This window comes from Scyliorhinus canicula, chromosome 1 (assembly GCF_902713615.1).
Source record: "Scyliorhinus canicula chromosome 1, sScyCan1.1, whole genome shotgun sequence".
Taxonomy (NCBI): Eukaryota; Metazoa; Chordata; class Chondrichthyes; order Carcharhiniformes; family Scyliorhinidae; genus Scyliorhinus; species Scyliorhinus canicula.
Window position 1 is genome coordinate 42,314,416 of NC_052146.1, and position 20,464 is coordinate 42,334,879.

A 20,464-nucleotide genomic window follows, 5' to 3' on the forward strand; every position below is an offset into this window, starting at 1 on the left:
GACATTTCACACCTTTCTTATAACTTCCCACTCCAACTCATTCGTAGACTACGCGAAACCGGGCATAAATGTCCAAAAACTAGAGACACTAGCAGAAGCCACCTAAGATGCGGCCGCCACCGGAAGCCCACAATCTCTGATTAACTTAAACACGATCTGTGCTTCAATTATTTATTCATTTTATATCATTTACCTGAGGAAGGAGCAGTGCTGCGAAAGCTAGTGATTTGAAACAAACCTGTTGGACTTTAACCTGGTGTTGTAGGACTTCTTACTGTGCTCACCCCAGTCCTACGCCGGCATCTCCACATCAATTATTTATTTATGACAATATTGGAAAATTGTCCATTTCAGTCGTTATATTGCTTGGTCAAATTAATTCTAATTAATCAAATAAGCTATTAGTGTGCCGATGCCGTGGGCATCGGGGATATCCTTTGCATCCCCTGTTAAAACAATCAAATTCCGAGCTTATACTTGGCTAATACTCGTTCTCCTTCTCCAAACAACATTTTCATGAAAACAATATTATTTTAATACAATTGACTGCAACGTTTCATTAATACAATCCGCTCCGATTTGGACAGACGGGAGATCATCAAGTACGGAACATTTTACTTCCATTAATTATTTTCCGATTGATTTATGAATCTTTCATTGCAATTGATATTTTAATAAGCATGAAGAATGTGAATGTGTATAAAGTGGCCGCAGAATGTCACCAGCAATGAGATGACACATTGATCGCGGTGCAATCAGCGACGGTGGGAATCGTGAGATCAGCGTCCATGGCAACGAGTTCTTTGTAATCTGAATCCTAGCAACAGCACTTAACAGACAAGTGGGCTGGGGCCTGATGGCAGAAGCTGCACTTTTAAGCACAGAACCCATCAGGTAAGTGGCGCTTATTCTAAAACGGGAGGGTTTTGCGGTATTATTGTCCAAGTGAATTATTCTCTGCCTTACTGACTGCCAGGATCAATCCCAGTCAGCAACCAGAGCCAGGCTCAGCAGAGTGGCCCTTTCAATCTCACGTAAGGACATCAAGCCCAAGCTTCTAGTGTGTACAGGCATAGGTGCTGCTTACTGTTGGAGTAACATTGCATCTTTGAGGTTTGAATCCCACCACAGCAGCCAGTGGAATTTACATTTAAATTCACTTAATTGACGGGGTAGCACAGTGGTTAACACTGTTGCTTCAAACTCCAGGGTCCCAGGTTCGATTCCCGGCTTGGGTCACTGTCTGTGCGGAGTCTGCACGTTCTCCCCGTGTCTGCCTGGGTTTCCTCCGGGTGCTCCGGCTCCCACAGTCCAAAGATGTGCAGGTTAGGTGGATTGGCTAGGCTAAATTGCCCTTATTGTCCAAAAAAGGTTAGGTGGGGTTACGGGGATAGGGTGCATAGGCACATGTAGGGTGCTCTTTCCAAGGGCTGGTGCAGACTCGATAGGCTGAATGGCCTCCTTCTGCACTGTAAATTCTATGATTCTATGAACCACTACTAAAAAGATAGACTCAGCAATAGTGACCACGCAACAGTTACCAATTATCATTCACTCATACCCTTAACTGACCCACAGCAATATGGCTGACTGTTAAATGGTCATTCACTTGTACAGAAAAAGAATGAACCTGGATGTGACGCTTGGCATTGACTTAAGCACTGGAAATAACAATGAAAAACCCAGGCCTGTTGACCTTGCAAAGCCCTCCTTACTAATATCTGGGAGCTGGTGTCAAAATTAGGAAAGCATTGCCCGACATAATCATACTTTACAGAATATGTGCCAGACGCCACCAAATCTGGGTATGTCCCTTCCAGGACAAATACACCAGAGTTGGTGGCACAGTGATATACAGTTGGGAGGGAGATGAAATGAAATGAAATGAAAATCGCTTATTGTCACAAGTAGGCTTCAGATGAAGTTACTGTGAAAAGCCCCTAGTCGCCAGATTCCGGCACCTGTTTGGGGAGGCTGGAACGGGAATTGAACCGTGCTGCTGGCCTGCCTTGGTCTGCTTTAAAAGCCAGCGATTTAGCCCTGTGCTAAACCAGCCCCTCCCCAGGTAGTTCTCAACATCAACAATGGGCGGCACTGTGGGGCAGTGGTTAGCACTGCTGCCTCATAGCGGCAGGGACTTGGGTTCAATTCCAGTCTTGAGTGATTGTCTGTGTGGAGTTTGCACATTCTCGCTGCGTCTGCGTGGGTTTCCTCCGGGTGCACCGGTTTTCTCCCACAGTCCAAAGACGTGCAGGTTAGGTGAATTGGCCATGCTAAATTGCCCCTCGTGTCCAAAGGTTGTCTAAATTGCCTAAAGGTTAGGTGGAGTTGCAGGGATGGGCCGGGTGAGTGGGCCTAGATTCGCTTTCAGAGGGTCAGTACAGATGCAATGGGCCAAATGGCCTCCTTCTGCACTTTAGGGATTCTATGATCCACTCTAGATCCCATGAAGTCTCATGGCATCATGGGCATAGAAACCGCCTGCTGCTTATTTATTGCCGTCCCTCAGCTGAAGAATCAGTATTCCTCCATCTTGAGAACTACTTGGATGAAGCACTGAGAGCACAGGATAATGTATGCTGGGTGGGGGACTTCAGTGTGCATCACCAACAGTAGCTTCGCAATATAAAATAATAGGTATTATTAGTAATAATAGTATACCAATATTGGTATTTTTTGTGTATATTGGTATTCTGACAATGGAGCTCGGGTGTGGTATTTGCTTAGTTTCATTCCAAGCTGGGAAATAACAATGAGTGACTGTCAGGAAGTGGTACGAAAGTGACTTGTGTAAAATGTATAGCCTGTGTTTATCCTCCACATGAGTCTCTTCCCAATGCAAATTTTCATATAACCCCATCAGCATAACTATTTATACCTTTCTCCTGAACATGTTCACCTAGCCTTCTCCTCAAATGCAATTTAACTGATAAAGCAAAAATGTTACACTAGTATTTCTAAACCAGGGGCTGGTTTAGCACAGGGCTAAATAGCTGGCTTTGAAAGCAGACCAAGGCAGGCCAGCAGCACGGTTCAATTCACATACCAGCCTCCCTGAACAGGCACCAGAATGTGGTGACTATGGGCTTTTCACAGTAACTTCATTTGAAGCCTACTTGTGACAATAAGCGATTTTCATTTAATTTCTCCACTTGTGTGTGATGTGAATGAGAATATTGGTGCTGAGTGCAGGACAGATTGGGAGCGGGAGTGCTGCATGTTTTCTTTTTTTTAAAATAAATTTTATTAAGATTTTCACAAAATATAAACAACAAAACAATATTAACAGAATAACCATTGTAAAAACCCAAGAACAACACCCACCCCGACAAAAGCAACTACTAAATCGAAAACCAAAAAAAAAAGCAACCACAGAAAGGAAAGAGATACACCCGCCACATCCCACAATCCCATGTACACACTTCTCCCTCCCTCCCCCAGACCCAATCCCCCCCCCCCCCCCCCCCCCCCCCCGGGTTGCTGCTGCTGCCGGCCTATTTCCCTACCGTTCCGGCAGGAAGTCCAGGAAAGGCTGCCACCGCCTAAAGAACCCTTGTACTGATCCCCTCAGGGCAAATTTCACCTTCTCCAATTTGATAAACCCCGCCATATCATTGATCCAGGCCTCCACGCTTGTGGGCCTCGCATCCTTCCATTGAAGCAAGATCCTCCGCCGGGCTACTAGGGACGCAAAGGCCAGAACACCGGCCTCTTTCGCTTCCTGCACTCCCGGCTCCACTGCAACCCCATAAATCGCGAGTCCCCAGCCTGACTTGACCCTGGATCCCACCACCCTCGACACCATCCTTGCTACCCCCTTCCAAAACTCCCCCAGCGCTGGGCACGCCCGAAACATATGGGTGTGGTTCGCTGGGCTCCCCAAGCACCTAGCACACCTGTCTTCGCCCCTGAAAAACCTACTCATCCTCGTCCCAGTCATGTGGGCCCTATGCAGCACCTTGAACTGTATGAGGCTAAGCCTCGCACAGGAAGAGGAGGAATTCACCCTTTCTAGGGCATCTGCCCATGTCCCCTCCTCAATCTCCTCGCCCAGCTCCTCTTCCCATTTACCCTTCAGCTCCTCCACCGAGGCCTCGTCTACCTCCTGCATTACCCGGTATATGTCCGAAATCATCCCTCCTCCAACCCACACCCCTAAGAGCACCCTGTCCCGTACCCCACGTGGGGGCAGCAAGGGGAACCCCTCCACCTGCCGCCTGGCAAACGCCCTAACCTGCATGTACCTAAACATGTTCCCCGGGGGGAGCCCAAACTTCCCCTCTAACTCACCCAGGCTCGCGAACCTCCCATCCACAAACAGGTCCCTCAACTTCCTAACACCTACCCTGTGCCAGCCCAGAAATCCGCCATCGATTCTCCCTGGAACAAACTGATGGTTCCCCCGTATCAGGGCCTCCATCGAGCCCCCCACCTCCCCCCTATGCCCGTCTCCATTGCCCCCAAATTTTGAGGGTAGCCGCCACCACCGGGCTCGTGGTATACCTCGTTGGAGGGAGCGGCAACGGCGCCGTTACCAGCGCCTCCAGGCTCGTGCCCACACAGGACGCCATCTCCATCCTCTTCCATGCTGCCCCTTCCCCGTCCATTACCCACTTACGCTCCATCGCTGCGTTGGCAGCCCAATAGTACCCACAGAGGTTGGGCAGCACCAGCCCCCCCCTATCCCTGCCCCGTTCTAAGAACACCCTTCTCACTCTCGGAGTCCCATGCGCCCACACAAATCTCGTAATACTCCTGTTAACTCTCCTAAAAAAGGCCTTCGGGATAAGGATTGGAAGGCACTGGAACAGGAACAAAAACCTCGGGAGCACTGTCATCTTGACGGACTGCACCCTCCCCGCCAGTGACAGCGGTAACATATCCCACATTTTGAGCTCCTCCTCCATCTGCTCCACCAACCTTGTGAGGTTGAGCTTGTGCAGGGCCCCCCAGCTCCCAGCCACCTGGACTCCTAGGTACCTGAAGCTCTTCCCTGCCTGCTTCAGTGGGAGCCTACCAATCCCCTCTTCCTGATCCCCCGGGTGCACCACGAACAACTCGCTCTTGCCCAGGTTCAGCTTATACCCAGAGAAGCCCCCAAATTCGCTGAGAATCCTCATCACCTCCGGCATCCCCCCCACCGGGTCCGCCACATACAGCAACAGGTCGTCCGCATAAAGCAACACTCGATGCTCCTCCCCACCCCGCACCAGACCCCTCTAGTTCCCTGACTCCCTCAACGCCATGGCCAGGGGCTCAATTGCCAACGCGAAGAGCAAGGGGGACAGGGGACACCCCTGTCCCGTCCCCCAGTACAGCCGAAAGTACTCCGACCTCCTCCTATTCGTGGCTACACTCGCCATCGGGGCCTCATAAAACAACCTCACCCAACGGACAAACCCCTCCCCAAACCCAAACCTTTCCAACACCTCCCACAGATACTCCCACTCAACCCTATCAAAGGCCTTCTCCGCATCTAATGCCACCACTATCTCCGCCTTCCCTTCCACAGCCGGCATCATAATTACGTTGAGGAGCCTTCGTACGTTTGTATTCAACTGCCTTCCCTTCACAAACCCCGTCTGGTCCTCGTGAATGACCCCCGGCACACAATACTCTATTCTTGTGGCTAAGATCTTTGCCAGCAGCTTGGCGTCTACATTTAGCAGCGAGATCGGCCTATATGACCCACACTGCAGAGGGTCCTTGTCCCGCTTAAGGATCAAGGAAATCAGCGCCCGTGACATAGTTGGGGCAAAGCTCCCCCCTCCCTTGCCTCGTTAAAGGTCCGGACCAACAGGGGGCCCAACAGGTCCGCATACATTTTTTAAAATTCGGCCGGAAACCCATCCGGCCCCGGCGCCTTCCCCGACTGCATGCTCCCTATCCCTTTAACCACCTCCTCCAGCTCGATCGGCGCCCCCAGTCCCTCCACCTGCTCCTCCTCCACCCTCGGGAACAGAATGTCCAAGAAGCGCCCTATCCCCCCCCCCCCCCCCCCCCCCCCCCCTCCACCAGGGGTTCAGACCGGTACAGTTCCCCATAAATGCTGCATGTTTTCTGAACTCAGCCGAGCACATTCTTTGAACTCGGTAGTGGTTCTGTGAGCTTTTGGAGCCTGTTTGACAATGACTGGCTCAAATTACTCATTCCAGCCAATCTGTTTGGTTCCCTTGGAGAGCTGACCGATCAGAAATCTAGTCCAACCCATTTGTGGCATGAATAAACACTGGCCATCTATTAGTTATTAGTGATGCACAAATCCTTTGGCAACAATCTGTGGTAGAAACACAGAGGGGAATTGCAATATTGATGAAAGTGTGGATTTAGGTGTGAGCAGCTCTTAAATTCAATGAAAATGACAGGGTACATGGAAATTGGCTCAAAGACACCAGCTTTTGGGTTTAACTAGAGCACTTTCGGCTACCTCTGGAGAGGCTGACTGAATTGAATGTGTAAATAAGAATATTCATACACAGTTTAAACTGGCATTTATATTTAACAGTGTTAAGATCCCCCTACAGTGACAGAGCTTGTATAGCATCCGCTTCCCCTACTACAAATATTACGTTTAGTGACAACTCAAGAATACAAAAAAATCAGCAACATGCTAAAAAAGTCACAAAAATCAGTAATATACTAAAAGCATTTACAAGACATCAAACAAAAAAAACAAAACCACCAGCTCTCAAGCCACCACCCTCCCACCGGCCCCAACGGTAGCCCCCCCATCAATGGAAAGACACCCAAACGAGCAGATTAGACCACCGGAAAATTTCACATCGGTGTAGGGCACGTGAGAGAGAAAACACCCTCTTCCCTGAGGGGCACAGTTCAACCCAAAACAGTTCCTTTAAACAAACCACCAGCTGCAAAGCCAGCATATGGCCACCTCACCCCACCCCTCCCTATCGGTAGCCCCACATTGGTGGAAAGGCACCGAAATGAGCAACACAGACCCCTGGAAAAGGACATGCCAACGCCTTGCCCTAACGGTAGCCCCATGGTGATGGAGAGGCACCCAAGTGAGCAGCGCAGACCGCGGAAAGGGACGCACTGATACGGGGCACGGCGGAAGAGAGAGGGAGAGAGAACTCGCTTTACAAAAAGAAACAAGATAGAATGCAGAGCCACCACAAGAAACCCAACAAGCAATTAAGTACAAGGCAAAGCCGCCAGCACTCAAGCCAGTGCATGCTCCCCCACCCTACCCCGGCTCCAGCAACAGCCCCACGTTGGTGAAGAGGCGTTTACAAGCTGCACTGTCCATTGGAAAAGCACAGTTGAGGAGAGAGAGCACCCCTTCCCCTCACTAGCATCAGGAAAGTCCCCTCAACCTCCAGTTCACAGAAGTAGGAGGGCCGCAACTGGCGAGCACCCAACCACTAAGCCCAAAATAACAATACACAACAAAAATACAATAATACCCATACAATCCCCCAACAATGAAACAAAACCAACATCACGACAAGCAGTATACATAGTCAATTGGGCCACCGCCCCACTGCTCGCACAGTTCCAGTATCCAGTACCAGACACCATCCAGTCCAAAACTGCAAAAGCAAGTCCGTTCCCTTCCACTTTCAGCCTGGCAGCAGGCCAACCAAAATCTGCATGCTCCACTCCCAGCAAATAAGCAGAAAGACAGCCAGTAACAAGCGTGAGTCCCAGGCGTGGGAACTGCAGGCAAGCACTCTTCCCTTTCTCCCCCTCCCCTACAAGCAACTGGCAGCAGCAACAGTCACATCTTAGAATCATAGAATTTACAGTGCAGAGGGAGGCCATTCGACCCATCGAGTCAGCAGCGGCCCTTGGAAAGCGCACCCTAATTAAGCCCACACCTCCACCCTATCCCCATAACCCAGTAACCCACCTAACCTTTTTTGGACACTAAGGGCAATTTAACATTGCCAATCCACCTAACGTGCACATCTTTGGACTGTGGGAGGAAACCGGAGGAAACCCACGCAGACACAGGGAGAACGTGCAGACTCTGCACAGACAGTGACCCAAGCCAGGAATCGGACCTGGGACCCTACAGCTGTGAAGCAACAGTTCTAACCACTGTTATTGATTGTGCATGACTTTCAATGAGTTCCATGATTTGCATTTTGTTTTTTCTGTCATTTAATCAGTCATGCTTTCAAACCTACCACAGCCATTTGCTCATGTTCTTTCCTACCTTCTCACAATGTTCCTAGTCTCCATACGTGCTTAAACCGTTACATTTCTAATTTCTTTCAGTTCTGATGTAAAGTCATCGACCTGAAACATTGGCTAATGTAGATGGCAGGATGGGTAGGATGACAGGGTGGCGAGGATGGGTGAGGTTAGATTAGGGGGAGTCAGAGGGTCAGGCTGAGTCAGAGGAGGGTTGGGGTGGTAGGACCATCAGGACAGGAGTCAGAGGGTCATGGGGAAGTTGGAGGGAGTGTAGTTGGTGAGTTGGAAAATCGGAGGAGCCGGAGAGTCTGAGTTGAGATGTTCGGAGGATTGGTGGGAGGGGAAAGAAACTCAAGAGGGTTGTGGGGAGGTCTGGGTCAGGAGAAAGTTGGGTATTGTATTTGGAAGTCAGGGAGCAGTCAGAAGGCTGGGGGATGCCAGACAGGAGTTCGAGGATCAGGATGGTCAGAGGATTGGGAAAGAGTTGGAGTGTAAGGTGGGAGTTGAAGGACCAGGGAAGAGTCAAAGGTCAGCGGGCAATCTGATGTACCCTGTAGGATGTGGTATGTGACCCCTCAGAAATCCCAACGCAAGGACTCTGCAGAAATTGCGGTAGAGGTTTCGACTTTCGATGGGTAATCCCCTGCATCCAGAACCCTTCGTAAAGGTCTCAAACTTTGAGTTAGAGTTGGAGGGTTCTGTCTCACGTGCAGTTACCCAGGAAATATTTAGACAGAAAAACACATGTCTAACTGCTGGGTAACTGTACAACTGATTCCCCAACCTCCTTCTCCCCATTGACCTCTGAACTCCCTCCCCACCCCGACCCGACCTCACCACATTAGTCACCCTGCCATTATGACCAGCCACCTACCACCACACTGACCCTGGCACCTACTACTCACCATCCTGCCACCTAACACCCTCCTATTTACCACCTTCACCCAACCCATCTTGGCAACCCCTTAGCTTGCACCCTACCGATTTATCCTACGATTTAACAAAATACCGTATCTAATGTAGTAAATGGGGGTGTGGTTTGGAACCCCGATGGTCCTGCAACACAGGAAGGGCTATCTCCCAGCTTCCGCTGTGGAAAGACAGCACAATTCAATTTGTCATTATTCTTTTTTGAAATGTGAGCATCACTGCCAAGACCAGCAGTAGTTTGTCCACCCTCATTGCTCCTGAAAACTGCCTTCTTGAACTGCTACAGTTCACCTAATGTAGGTGCATGCACAGTTCCAGGTTTTTGACCCAGCGACGATGAGGGAATGGCATCATTCTGAGTAATGTTGGTGTGTGGCTTGGAAGGGAACTTTCAGGTGATGGTGTGCCCATGTGTCTGTTGCCCACAAGTGACTGTTCATGAACCAGGATGTACAGACAACGGCTCAGATGGTTGCATGAAGTGGTGCCTTCTAGAAGAAAGCCTGCTCCTGGTTGGACCTGGTGGCTGTGCATTACCAGTGCTGTGAAGGTGGCCGCTTCCATAGAATCCCTGCGGCAGAGATGGAAGCCACTCTGCCCATTGAGTCTGCACCAACCCTCTGAAAGAGCACTCTACCCAGACCCACTCCCCCACCCTATCTCCATAACCCTGCACATTGATCATGGCCAATCCACCTAACGTGCACATCTTTGGATTATGGGAGGAAACTGGAGTACCCAAAGGAAACGCACGCAAGCACAGGGAGAATGTGCAAACTCCACACAGACAATCACCCAAGGCCAGAATTGAAAGCGGGCACTTGCTCTGTGAGGCAGCAGGGCTAACCACTGTGCCACCATGCCGCCCTCAATCTTTTGCCTCCAAATCCTTCCGGATGCTTTCAGAAAGATACCCTGGATTCCCAGTTGACTTCATTTAAATGCAGGTCACTACTGGATTGTTTCTCAGTGCTGGCAATTATGTAAACTTTGCCTGTGATGACACGAGTCAGAATGAGCAGCCACTCAATTTTGCGTTTTGGGCTGGCTCCCATTCATCAATTTCTTTTTAAATTTAGAATACCCAATGCTTTTTTTCCCAAATTAGGGGCAATTGAGCATAGCCAACCTACCCTGCGCATCTTTGGGTTATGGGGGGCAGACATGGGGAGAATGTGCTAACTCCACATGGATAGTGACCCGGGACCGGAATCAAACCCGGGTTCTTGGTGCTGTGAGGCAGCAGTGCTAACCACTGCACTACCATGCCGCCACCAGGTGCATTCATCAATGACTGCTGTTATAACCTTGGACCAGGCCCCCAGGTGTTTGGAACGATTCAGTTAGTGACAAGTAATATTTTGTTTAATAATAATAATAACTTATTGTCACAAGTAAGCTTCAGTGAAAAGCCCCTAGTCGCCACATTCCGGCACCTGTTCAGGGAGGCCGGTACGGGAATTGAACCCACACTTCTGGCATTGTTCTGCATTACAAGCCAGCTATTTAGCCCTCTGTGCTAAACCAGCCCCAAAGTAGACAACTTTGAGATCCAAGATACTTGCCAAGAGAATAAAGCCACACAAGATAAACTTTACTATGCAAGGTCAGAAAGATAAAACAATTAACAATATCTATCTTATGTTAATCATAAATGTTAGAATATGAGGTACAGATGAATTAACAGGCAAACAGTGACCTAACACACACAACTTACATTAAATAGCAAAAAATATAACAACCAGAAGGTACAGATTTAAAGCAAAGACAGAAATGACATGAGGAAAAATAATTTATGTTGCAACTTGTTATGATCTGGATTGGACTGTTTTGCAAAATGTGGTTGTTATAACCCCCACAGAAGTCAAGGAATAAAGACGATCCCATTTCCCCGTAAAGAACTTCCCCAGTAATGGAGCGGTGCTTCCCCTTAACAAGGGGACCCCTCTCTAGTATAAAAACCCTGACCTGGGTGCCGGATCGGGAGGGAGACCCTTTGGGGAGAGGAATATTTGATTGTATTGCTAATAAACCTTGCTTGTTTTTTTCGACCTACTACTGTTCCATGCAAGCTGATTTGGCGGATTCAACAGTGGTGGAAGCAAGTTTACTAATTTTGAAATGGAGAATTAGATAACAAGTTGGGGAGAAATTTGCAGGGCCATGGGGAAAGAACTGTGATTTGGAACTAATTGTATCGCTCTGCTAAAGAGCTGGCACAAGCATGATGGACCAAATGGCCCTCCTATGTGCATATCATTCTATGATTCACACTGTCTGCTTCAGATCCCACACCCAGGACCTCCCAATTGTCTCAGCCTGCAACAGTCTGACCCAGAAATCCCATACATCTTCTTCTTTAATGTTTACTTATTTCATTTTCTATCACTCTTTTTCCTCATTCTATGTCATGCTCACTGATTTTTAATGGCGCAACTAAAGTTGATGATTTGTCATTTGGGGAACGGGAAACTAATTTGTGACATTTCTTTTATTTAGTTATTAAACATGGCTGAAAGTGAACAGGATCTGACTGAAGATGTCCCGGGTGGTGATGCAGAAGTACTGTCTGAGGACCCTCAAGAACTACTGAAGAATGTTGATCAGGAGGAAGAGATGCAGCCAGATAGATCACCTCCAGTTGAAATTCAGTTTACCTCTGGTCCTGAAAATGCTCCAGAGAACGACAGTATTTCAGCCCCTGAAGACACAGAAGAGCTGACTTCTAATAATCTGATCATAAATGAAAGCACAGTAAATGAGGCCAGTCAGGGTGATGAACTACAGGATGGAGGTCTAGAATCAATCAGTGATGCAGGGCAATCATTACTTCCATCAGCTGATGGTGAGACTCATCCAGTTCAAGGAAAGATGCACGTTAATGATATTGGAGAACAGTTGAAAACTGAAGAACAAATAGATCAGGTGCAAGCAAATGTTTCAGCACCAACCCCAGCTGGTACTCGGCTTCCGACTGCCCCTATAAGTTGTTCAGAAATAGACAGCACCTCAACATCTTGGAACACAGGAAAGGTAGATACTGATGATGATATTACAATTTATTTACTTTTTAATTTTGTTTAGTTTCCTTTAAGTGGCACTTAATTTTGTTCAACTAGAGTCCGCCAACGAGAGACATGTATTATAATGACTCCTGCTATGCTACTATGCATTCCTGAAGGTGCTCTTGTTTGCAGCTAAAGTTAGAATCCTTAAGAAAGTTTCCTAAAATTTGGAATTAATACTTTTATCTTTCTATTTTTTTTATGGGTGGATTCATAGTTAAAATCCAGTAAGAAATTCAAATCATTGGAGTCTACAGTACAGAAGATAGTCATTTAGCTGCCTGCATCTGTCCCATCACTTTGCCAGAGCAAACCTGCACTCTCCCCATACCGTTGTACCAAAACTACTTTGCTTCAATTGTAATTAAGCATTGTTCAGCATAAATAATTTGCACTGTTAAAATACTGCATAATTTTGACAATCTGAAAAGTGCCCTAATATTAGTTCAGCTACAGCACAAACACTGCTATAAACTACTTCTGTTTCCACTGATGCGATAAATGTGTTGCCCCACCACTTTATTGTTAAAATCATTTGCTGCATCGACTCAAAAACAAAGAAATCTGTTTAAACTCTGGTGTAAGTTGCAATTAACTGATAACACCTAAATGTCACGCTACATTGACAACATAGCTTTAGGATAGTTTTGTACTATATTTTCCATTGGGAAAAATCAAAAAAGAACCCTCTTCTGTACCAGTTTCACATGGCAACCTATCTGTGTAATCAAAAAGAAATTTTAAGGTTAATAATAAATTAAAGGAAGTTTTATTTGGTAGACTAAAAATATGTACCAAGAACTCTAAATGTATTTCACATTTCTCATTTTTGATTATTTAAGTAATCATCGTTGTGAGCTGGTTTCTCCCCGTAGGATTGGGGTTAGTGTGAGGTAGTAAATTCTGCAGGTTAATGCTTGAACAGTAGTGCAAACATATTTTCCAAATGGAATTTGGGTGGACACAGGGTGAGAATACAGCAAAGTAGCCAGGACTGAAAATGTAAATCACACAATGTAGTGAGAAAAATGTTTTTAGCAGCATTTGTTTTAACAGTTGCTCAAATACATAAAGAATTCAAAATGAGCATACACAGAATTATTACCAATGAGACAACACAATTTTGGGCAGCATGGTGGCGCAGTGATTAGCACTGCTGTCTCATGGCGCCAAGGACCCGGGTTCGATCCCGGCCCCGGGTCACTGTCCGTGTGGAGTTTGCACATTTTTCCCATGTTTGCTTGGGTCTCGTCCCCACTAGCTAAAAGGATGTGCTGGGTAGGTGGATTGGCCACGCTAAATTTCCCCTTAATTGGAAAAAAAGAACTGTGCATTTTTTAAAAATGAGACAGCACAATTTTAAAGTGGTTCAGATATCATTTGAAAATAACTCAACAACACTGTTCAAAAACATCAGCTACTCCTACCAACTGTCTATATGGCCCAGTCTGTATTTACTCAATTTTGCAAAAGAATCAGTCACAGAACTTGAACCAGCACATGCTATAAAAGAGCAGCTTTATGTATAGTGGTACTTTTTTGTACTTTGATCAATGTCCTCCCTCCACTTGTACATGGAAAATGTAGCCGATCATATTGAACATTGCACACATGTTCTTAAAAGCAAATGACTGCGGATGCTGGAATCCGAAACCAAAAAGGAAATGCTGGTAAATCTCAGCAGGTCTGGCAGCATCTGTAGGGAGAGAAAAGAGCTAACGTTTCGAGTCCAGATGATCCTTTGTCAAAGGAGAGCCTTCAAGAATAACCTAGGCAACTCCCGCAAGAAAATCATCCCCGCTAGGAGTTTATTTCGATTTGGAACACAGGGAGAAGGCTGAGTGGTTGGAGACAGAAAGGCTAGTGGAGGAACTCCTGCAGGTGGACAGGAGATATGCAGAGCCGCAGAGGAAGGCCTGTTAAAGGGACGCCAGAGGCTGCAAATGGAGTTTGGGGCTGTTAATTACGGGTAAGGCAGTTGGGCAGTTGCGAAGGGTGAGAGGGGCATATACGAGTATGGGGAGAAAGCGAGCAGGATGTTAGCGCATCAGTTGAGAAAGCAGGAGGCAGCAAGAGAAATTGGGAAAGTGAAGGACACAGGAGGGAATACGGTCTTGGACCCGGCGGGGGTGAATGGAGTGTTTAGGGAGTTCGATAGCAAATTGTATAAGTCAGAACCTCCAGCCGGGAAAGAGGGGATGAGAAGGTTTCTGGGAGGGCTGGAGTTCCCAAAGGTTAATGAGGAGCTGGTGGAGGGCTTGGGAGTCCCAATTGGGTATGTAGAAGTGGTCGAGGGTTTGGAGGCGATGCAAGTGGGTAAGGCCCCAGGACGGAACGGGTACCTGGTGGAATTCTATAAGAAGTTCTCGGGGGTTCTGGGCTGCTGGTAAGGGCCTTCAATAACGCAAAGGAGTTGGGAGTGCTCCTCCCAACGTTGTCACAGGCTTCAATCTCCCTCATCTTAAACCGTGATAAGGATCTGGAAAATTGTGGGTCGTACAGGCCTATCTCCCTGTTTTTTTTAAATTTAGCATACCCAATTCATTTTTTCCAATTAAGGGGCAATTTAGAGTGGCCAATCCACCTACTCTGCACATCTTTTGGGTTGTGGGGGCGAAACCCACACAAGTATGGGAAGAATGTGCAAACTCCACATGGGCAGTGACCCAGAGCCGAGATCGAACCTGGGACCTCAGCGATCTCCCTGTTAAATGTGGATGCCAAACTATTGGCGAAGATCCTGGCCACAAGGATTGAGAACTACGCCCCAGGGGTAATAGGAGAGGACCAGACAGGGTTTGTAAAGGGGCGGCACTTGGCGACCAACATTAGGAGGTTGCTTAATGTAATTATGATGCCTCCAGAGGGGCGCGACGTTGAGGCTGTGGTGGCCATGGACGCAGAGAAGGCCTTTGATCGGGTGTAGTTGGAATATTCATGGGAGGTCCTGGGGCGATTTGGTTTTGGCAGGGATTTGTAGATTGGGTTCGGTTGCTATACCAGGCACCGGTGACGAGTGTGCGGACAAATCGGGTGAGTTCGGACTACTTCAGGTTGTACCAGGGACGAGGCCGAGATGTCCACTTTCCCCACTGCTGTTTACCATGGCTATAGAGCATTTGGCATTGGTATTGAAGGCGACGAGGGTCTCGCTCTATGCAGATGATTTGCTCCTGTACATATCGTACCTGCTGGGGGGAATTGGGGGGATTATGGGCATATTAGAGGAACTCGGCTGGTTTTCAGGATACAAATTGAATTTGGGTAATAGTGAGGTCTTTGCGACCCAGGCGAAGGGGCAGGAGAAGAGATTAGGTGAGATGCCATTCAAGGTGGTGGGAGGGAGCTTTCAGTGTTTGGGTATCCAGGTGGTGTGGGACTGGGAGCAGCTGCATAAACTGAACGGGGGAGGGGAGGGGTTTCGGAGGTGGCAGTGGGCGGAGATCGAGAGATTTGGGGATCTATTCATTGATGAGGGTTCCCTGAGCCTGGAGAAGATAGGGGCGGAGTTTGGGTTGCCAGGGGCAATGTGTTCCAGTATCTGCAGGTGAGGGATTTTGTGTGGAGGCAGATTTCGACCTGCCCGCACCTACCGTCCCAGGGACTACAGGATAAGGTGGCGTCGAGAACAGGAGTGGGAGAAGGGAAGGTCTCAGAGATCTATAAGGAGCTGATGGTGGGAATGGGCTCCAATAAGGGAGGTGAAGAGAAAGTGGGAAGAGGAGCTGGGAGGGGGGGGGGGGGGGGGGGGGGGGCGGAGTTGGAGGCCGGGTTATGGGGCGAGGCCCTGAGGAGAGTTAATGCATCCTCGTCGTGTCCCAGGCTCAGCATGATCCAGTTCAAGGTGGTCCACAGGGCACACATGACTGTGGTCCGGATGAGCAGGTTCTTTGAGGAGCTTGAGGATAGGTGCAGGTGTCCTGCAAATTATGTCCATATGTTTTGGACGTGTCCGAGGCTGAGGGGTTTTTGGCAGGGATTTGCTGACGTCATGTCAGAGGTCTTACAAATGAGGATGGCGCCAAATCCAGAGGTGGCGATCTTCAATGTGTTGGACGACCTGGGAGCCCAGGGGATGAGAGAGGCTGAAGTCCTGGCCTTTGCCGCCCTGGTGACCTGGAGACGGATCTTACTAGGGTGGAGAGACTCAGAACTCCCGAAGTCGGGGTGTGGGTTAGCAACATGGTGGGGTTTCTCAGACTCGAGAAAATTAAATTTGCCTTGTGGAGTCATTGCTGGGGTTTGCTCGGAGGTGGCAGCCATTTATCGATTTCTTTGAGAAGAATTAACCTGTCAGCCCGCTGTGGGGGGGGAGGCATGAGAGAGACGAGGTAAGGGCAGAAGACCAATGGAGGGGTTGTTGGGGAAGATGGCATTGTTTGTGTGAGCCATGTTGGCGGGGGTTTTGTGCCGGGGGGCTGTTGGTTATATTGTTGTGTTTTTCTTTTTGCTGAAAATTTGATATGTAAAATTGTTAAAATGATAAATGCCTCAACAAAATATTTTCTAAAAAAAAAAGAAAATCATCCCTGCTCTCAAAGTCTTCAGGTGTGCAAAAACCTGGGACCTTTTAACCAGTCTGTTTAACCCACGGACATGTCATGTCACCCCCCAACCTAGTCAACCATTGCGGCCTCCTCCCCCACTACACTCCCGTTCACTAGCATTGTTTGCTAGCGTGGCGATTCCCGCTCGAAGGCCCCCGTACACACCATCCCAATGGTAGGACACCCCACCGCATCAAATCCCCTTTGATCCCTCTACCAGACTGCCCAGGTTTTTAAAAATAAATTTAGAGTATCCAATTTTTTTTTTCCTATTAAGGGACAATTTAACATGGCCAATTCACCCAACCTGTGGACAGTGACCCAGGTCCAGGATCAAATCCGGGTCCTTGGCGCCAAGACGCAGCAATGCCAACCACTGTGCCACCATGCTGCCCCCTCAAGACGAATTTAAACTTCTCCAGCCCCAAGAATTCCGCCAGGTCGCTCACCAACGCCCCTATTCTTAGCAGCTCCGAGTCCCACCACCCAAGGAAAATCCATCTCCGGGCTATCAGGGAGGCAAAGGCCAAAACATCGGCCTCTCTCACCCCCTGGACTCCCAGGTCTTCTGACACCCCAAATGTCCCTACCTCTGGACTCGGGACCACCTCCACCCCCAGCACCTCAGACATTACGTCCGCGAGCCCCTGCCAGAATCCCTTCAAACTTGGAAACACCCAGAACATGTGGATATGATTCACAGGCCCCCTCATGCACTGCCCATACCCATCCTCTACCCTCTCATGCACTGCCCATACCCATCCTCTACCCCCTCATGAACTGCCCATACACATCCTCTACCCCCTCAAAGAACCTAATTAACTTATTCATCCTCGCTGCCATCATATGCGCCCTTTGTATTACTTTAAACTGGATAAGGCTTAACCTCGCATACAACGAGGACGCATTTGCTCAATCCCTGCTTGCCACCATCCCTGAAACCTCGCATCCACCCCCCCTAGCGCAATGGTTGTCGCAGATTGGTGCTCACACCAAGGCACCCTCCAGTCCCAGATGCTGTTGCCTACACTGCCCCCACATCCATAGGGCCGACATCACCACTGGGCCCATGGAGTGCCTGGCCGGAGAGAATGGCAGGGGCACTGACAACAAAGCCCTTAACTCATACCCCTACACAATACCGCCTCCATCCAACCCCCCGCAAACCCCTCCCCCACAACCCATTTCATAACAATAGCAATATTCGCCACGCAGTAGTTGTTCATCATGTTCGGCCCTGCAGACACCTTCGCCGACTCAAGTCTCGACCGGTCCAAGCTCAATTTCCATTAAAATTCCCCCCAACCGGGGCGAATCCAAGTCAGGAATCTTCCCTAACGCGTGCCTCATAAAATCTATGTCATCCCAATTTGGGGCATAAACGTTTACCAGGACCACAGGCATCCCCTCCAACTTTCAACTAATCACCACGAACCTGCCCCCTCGAATCGGCCACCCCCCTCGTCTTCATAGTCAGTGCCGAATGAAACACCTGCCCCACCCATCCCTTCTTCAACCTCGTTTGGTCCCTTATATTCAGGTGCGTCTCCTGCAAAAAGGCCACGTGCACCTTCAGACTCCTCAGGTGCATGATCGTTTGACTGGCCCATTCAACCCCATCATATTCCATGTGACCAGCCCGGTCAGAGGGCTCCCCGTCCCCCTCCCCTGCCGATCAGCCATATCCCTTCTTGGGCCAGCCCCCAGCCCATGTCACACGACATTCCAGGCCCACCCTCGGATGTCCACCGTCATCGATCCCTTTCCAACTGCGTTACACCAACCATACCCTTGTCAGCAACCCTCCTCCTGTCTCAGACAAAACGCCAACATCCTCCACTCCTGCCTCCTGAAAAAGCCCCACTTCCCTCCTGTTAACTAGCCCATCCAGCCAGCATGGTGGCCTCCCTATCTCCCCGAGCTCCTCCCCCCAACCATACACCCCTAAAGGGTAACAAAAAGTGCACTCGCCCTCGATGTTCCCCCATGACAAACCTGCCTTCCAGAAAACCCACTATCAAAAACTTTAAAAAGCACACAATCTCCTCCAAAGTACAATGTCCTCACTCTCCTCCCAGTCCATTGTCCCTCATATACTCGATTGTCTCCTCTGGTGTGCCAAAGACGTTTCACTTCTGGAACGTCACCCACAGGCGGGCCAGGTACAATACTTCAAACTTCACCCCCTTTTTAAAGAGGGCAGCCTTTACCTCCTCTTCGCCAATTCTGCCCCCAGGTCCTGGTACACCCGCAGCTCGTTCCCTTCCCAGGTACATTTCCAGGTCTGCCTCACCCATCGGAGATTCTTCTCCTTGTCCGGAAAGCGGTACAGCCGCACCACCATCGCCCTCGACGGCGTGCCCGCCTGCAGCCTCCTCATCAGCGCCCTGTACACTTGGTCTACATCCAGGGGTTGGTCAAAGGCCCTCTCCCTCATCAGCTTCTCCAGCATTTTAGCCACATACATGTCGGCTTCTGCACCTTTGATGCCCTCATGCATCCCCATGATCCACACAAAAGGTTGCTGCATAAGATAAAGATGCATGCCGTTAAGGGTAAAGTAGTAGCATGGATAAAGGATTGGTTAATTAATAGAAAGCAAAGAGTGGGGATTAATGGGTGCTTCTCTGGTTGGCAATCAGTAGCCAGTGGTGTCCTCAGCCACCAACGAGGCCAGGTCTGGAATGGCCTGCCTGCAACAGTAGTGGACTCGCCAACACTAAACGCATTCAAAAGGTCATTGGATAAGCATATGGCCAATAAGGGAATAGTGTAGATGGGCTTTAGAGTGGTTTTACAGGTCGGTGTAACATCGAGGGCGCTGTAATGTTCTATGTTCTAGCTCCTTGTGCTCCCCCAGCACCTCCTCCATTTTCTGGATCGCCCAGCCCTGGGACTCCAGCCTCTTTTCCACCACCTTGGCCAGATCTTCCAGGGACTCTTTCCTCTCCTGGCAGAACTTTTCATTGAGAAACTCTATCAACTGCTCCGTTGACCACTAAGCATCTTATCCTGTGGCGCACCATGGAGACTCTCCTGCTCCAGCATCTCTTTCCTTCTTGTTCCATTCCCAGACCCTGAATCCATCCACCAGCCACACTAGAGGAGCAAAACCTTCCCCAGGCACTCCTGCACCTCTTTCACTAAAATGCTTTGCCCTTCAGTCGGGGAAAAGACCAAACATATCTGCCTTGAGGGGGAGCCACCAAATGTGTGACCACTCACTCCATGGCCGCCACAGGAAGTCCTTCAGTCCAGTATCCTAGCCACTGTTAGTGTCTGGTCTGGGATCGTAATACTTCCAAGAAACACTTCGACTTGTGCTCTGCCAATAGGTAGTGTGATTTGTGTTCGGACAATTGCCTTACAATTTGTATTTAGCATTTGTGAAACAAGAGCACGGTTAACAATTTGTAATGTGCTGATCTGTTTGTAGCAGGACGATAGGGTGGAATTCTTGTGTGGTTTACCCCATTAATTCTCATGAATTTTACTAATTCTTTTGAACAAAACTGATCTTCATTGACAGATATAGTTTCCTCTGGAAACCCATAAGCAGCAAACAAATCATGCAAAATATCTAAAGTTTTGCTAGGTGTTGTTGATTCATCGGAAATCCCAACCCACTAGCAGACAAAATCAAAAGCACATCACTGCTGTCAGGCTATAGCTAAAGTGGGTACTGGAGACTTTGGATTCAAAATAGCTGTCAGTGGCTTTTGATCGTGAAACTACAACCATACAAATATTTACAAAAGC

The 20,464-nt window shown here is 48.7% G+C and overlaps 1 protein-coding gene across 2 annotated transcripts in view; it reads left to right on the plus strand.

The window, feature by feature from the left end:
• Positions 1 to 810: 810 nt before the first annotated feature.
• Positions 811 to 20,464, plus strand: part of cfap251 (cilia and flagella associated protein 251) — a 135,863-nt gene continuing 116,209 nt past the window's right edge. For both annotated transcript variants that reach the window (XR_005459784.1, XM_038789752.1), the window contains exons 1-2: positions 811 to 894; positions 11,593 to 12,126. Coding sequence is in view for 1 of the 2 variants with exons in the window: in XM_038789752.1 (XP_038645680.1) it covers positions 11,602 to 12,126 (525 nt within the window). In the remaining variant the exon portion in view is untranslated. The remainder of the gene's footprint in view (positions 895 to 11,592; positions 12,127 to 20,464) is intronic.